Here is a 2,322-nt window from a genome sequence, read left to right as displayed (position 1 = left end):
AACAGCCCCGATGCTGGCGACGTACACTGTACGTCGTCAGTCACGAAGGGGTTAATGAAAGGCCTCTGCATACTTCATGAATTGATATGTCCACACGTTAGAGAATTGTCTCTTTTTTATTCACAGGCAAGATAAATGTTCAGACTTAAGCTGGCCATATATTATGCGAATTTCGGGCAGTTCTTAAAGGAGAACTATGCGGTTAAGGCTTTTCCCCATAGTTCTCCTTAGGGTAACGGGAGGATACAAACTAGACTCCCGTCACCCTAGGCTCAGTATACAGCTACAGCTTGCGGTATACAGAGACGCCGCAGTATACCGCGAGCTCCTGCTCGCAGTATACTGAGATGCCGCAGCTGAAGCGGATCCCGACAATTGTGCCGGGACCCGCCCAGCTGTGTGACTGACAGCTGGCTCTGCCTATCTAGAGGCAGAGCCAGCTGTACCCTCCCCGTCCGTTCCGCCAGTCAGCGCTGGCGGAGCGGGGAGGGGGGAATCCAGCCCCTCCCCTGTCACGGCAGACAGCCGTGACAGGATTGAGAGGTTAGCGAACGCCGGTATGTGTTCGCTTACCTCCCGATCTACTAAGCCGACCTGTGACAGTCTCATTGTCACAGGTCGGCTGGAACTATGAGGTGAGTGAAAAGCACTCACCTCATAGTTCTCCTTTAAGGAACCGGACAAAATTCGCACAGTGGGTCAGAAAATCTTTGAACAAACAGAGCCTACAGCCAATGTTCGGGTACCTGTTCGGGTACTCTGATAATGAAGACAGCAGGAGATTCCTTGTTTAACGCTTATAAGCGTTGATGGATGAATCTGTTCTAATTTTTTTGACAGGTTGAACAAATAGAACAGTGTATGGCCAGCTTTTGTCCTGTACAGTTCATGTTAGAGAATAGAAATACTGTTATAGGTTTATTCATCAACTGATGTTTACCCAAATAATATGTGTCCACCTCTCTCTCTCTCTCTCTCTCTCTCTATCTATCTATATATATATTTGCTTACTATTAGAACCAAATTGAAACTATTTCCTTAAATTACAAATTTGTGATTCTGGTTGTTTTGGTCAACATTTGCTTCTGTTTGCTTTGCGTTTGTTTTCATAATTCAATCTTTGTGTATGGCTAGCATTTTACAATCAATATTCTATTGTAAGCAAGCTGTGTGACATTTAATGATTGACTGTTTTTTTACGTAATTCACTTCACTGTTCTTAGGAGGAAAAAGAAGTGCATTCGGTACCTACAAGGAGAGGGACGATGCAGCAGCCCAATTTCTTCCGATGGAAGTGCTATAGACTCTCCTTCATCTCCAGTGAATTCACTCCAAAGCATAGAAATTTCAGCTTGTTCTTCTTGCACGCTTACATACCCTGATGATTCTGCTCAAAGTGAGAAAAACTTCCCTCCTCCCGCTTCTGACAAAGCCGAATTCCCCAGACCTAAAGCTCTGGTCTCATTACTTCCTTCAGAAGAGTCCACAGCTATCAAAGCAACGTAGCATTTTATAACCCTCAACCTTTGTTATTGCTGCATTGAACACTTTTTAAAAATATGTTTTAAGATTGTGGGCTGACCTCCTTTTTATGCTTTGTCTACTACTAAGGTAAAAAAAAAGCATCCAAAAGTTTGGAGAACATTGTTATTTCCTTGTGCAATGCTTTTTTTTTTACTTTGCCAATGAAGCACTGTACTTCAAACTGTAATAATACTTTGTCTTGTTGTCAAAACACAATTAATCTATCAGTTCTGTTACTTTCAAAGTATTTTGTGGCATTGATTACACAATTCTAAACAAGCATGATTTATTAAAAATAGCACGTGGTACATGTATTTGACTTACAAAAGGGTATTAGACATGTATGTACAAATCTGTTGCAGCGAGTATCCACAATGGCAAAACTGACAAAGTTTTTGACTCTTGATGTGTTGTCTGGGTTTATTGCGGTACTTGTTGTTATTTTTATATTTGTAAGATGTGTATTTTGGGTTTAAATCCACCAGTGTTATTTTTTAACCTTCATTTTTACTGGATGTTCACAAATGTTCACAAAACATGTGTGTGGGAACTTGTCTTTTTTTTTTTTATTGGATTTTTTGTTTGTACTCACGGTGGTATAGTTTTCTCTGAGTTAATTGAAGGTCATGGTGGGAACAGGAACTGGAACCTGTGTATTATGTTGCCACCTGGTGGGGAAGGAACTTTGACTCTCAGTGAACTCTGTGGGATGTTCAAAAGCAATTCCAAAGCTGAGAGAAAAACCATCCAACAATAAAAGTATTTGCAGAGCAGACAAAAAAAAAGTTTGTGTGTGTG

The 2,322-nt window shown here is 41.1% G+C and overlaps 1 protein-coding gene across 1 annotated transcript in view; it reads left to right on the top strand.

Annotated features, from left to right (window-relative positions):
• Positions 1 to 1,575, top strand: part of TCF7 (transcription factor 7 (T-cell specific, HMG-box)) — a 164,231-nt gene extending 162,656 nt beyond the window's left edge. The window contains exon 12 of the mRNA XM_018562830.1: positions 1,224 to 1,575. Coding sequence (XP_018418332.1) covers positions 1,224 to 1,506 — 283 coding nt within the window. The 3' untranslated portion in view covers positions 1,507 to 1,575. The remainder of the gene's footprint in view (positions 1 to 1,223) is intronic.
• The last annotated feature ends 747 nt before the right edge of the window (positions 1,576 to 2,322 follow it).

This window comes from Nanorana parkeri, unplaced genomic scaffold (genome assembly GCF_000935625.1).
Source record: "Nanorana parkeri isolate BGI_ZX_2015 unplaced genomic scaffold, ASM93562v1 scaffold605, whole genome shotgun sequence".
NCBI lineage: Eukaryota > Metazoa > Chordata > Amphibia > Anura > Dicroglossidae > Nanorana > Nanorana parkeri.
Note: the sequence above shows the minus strand (reverse complement) of the source record. Positions and strands in the feature narration are given on the sequence as shown.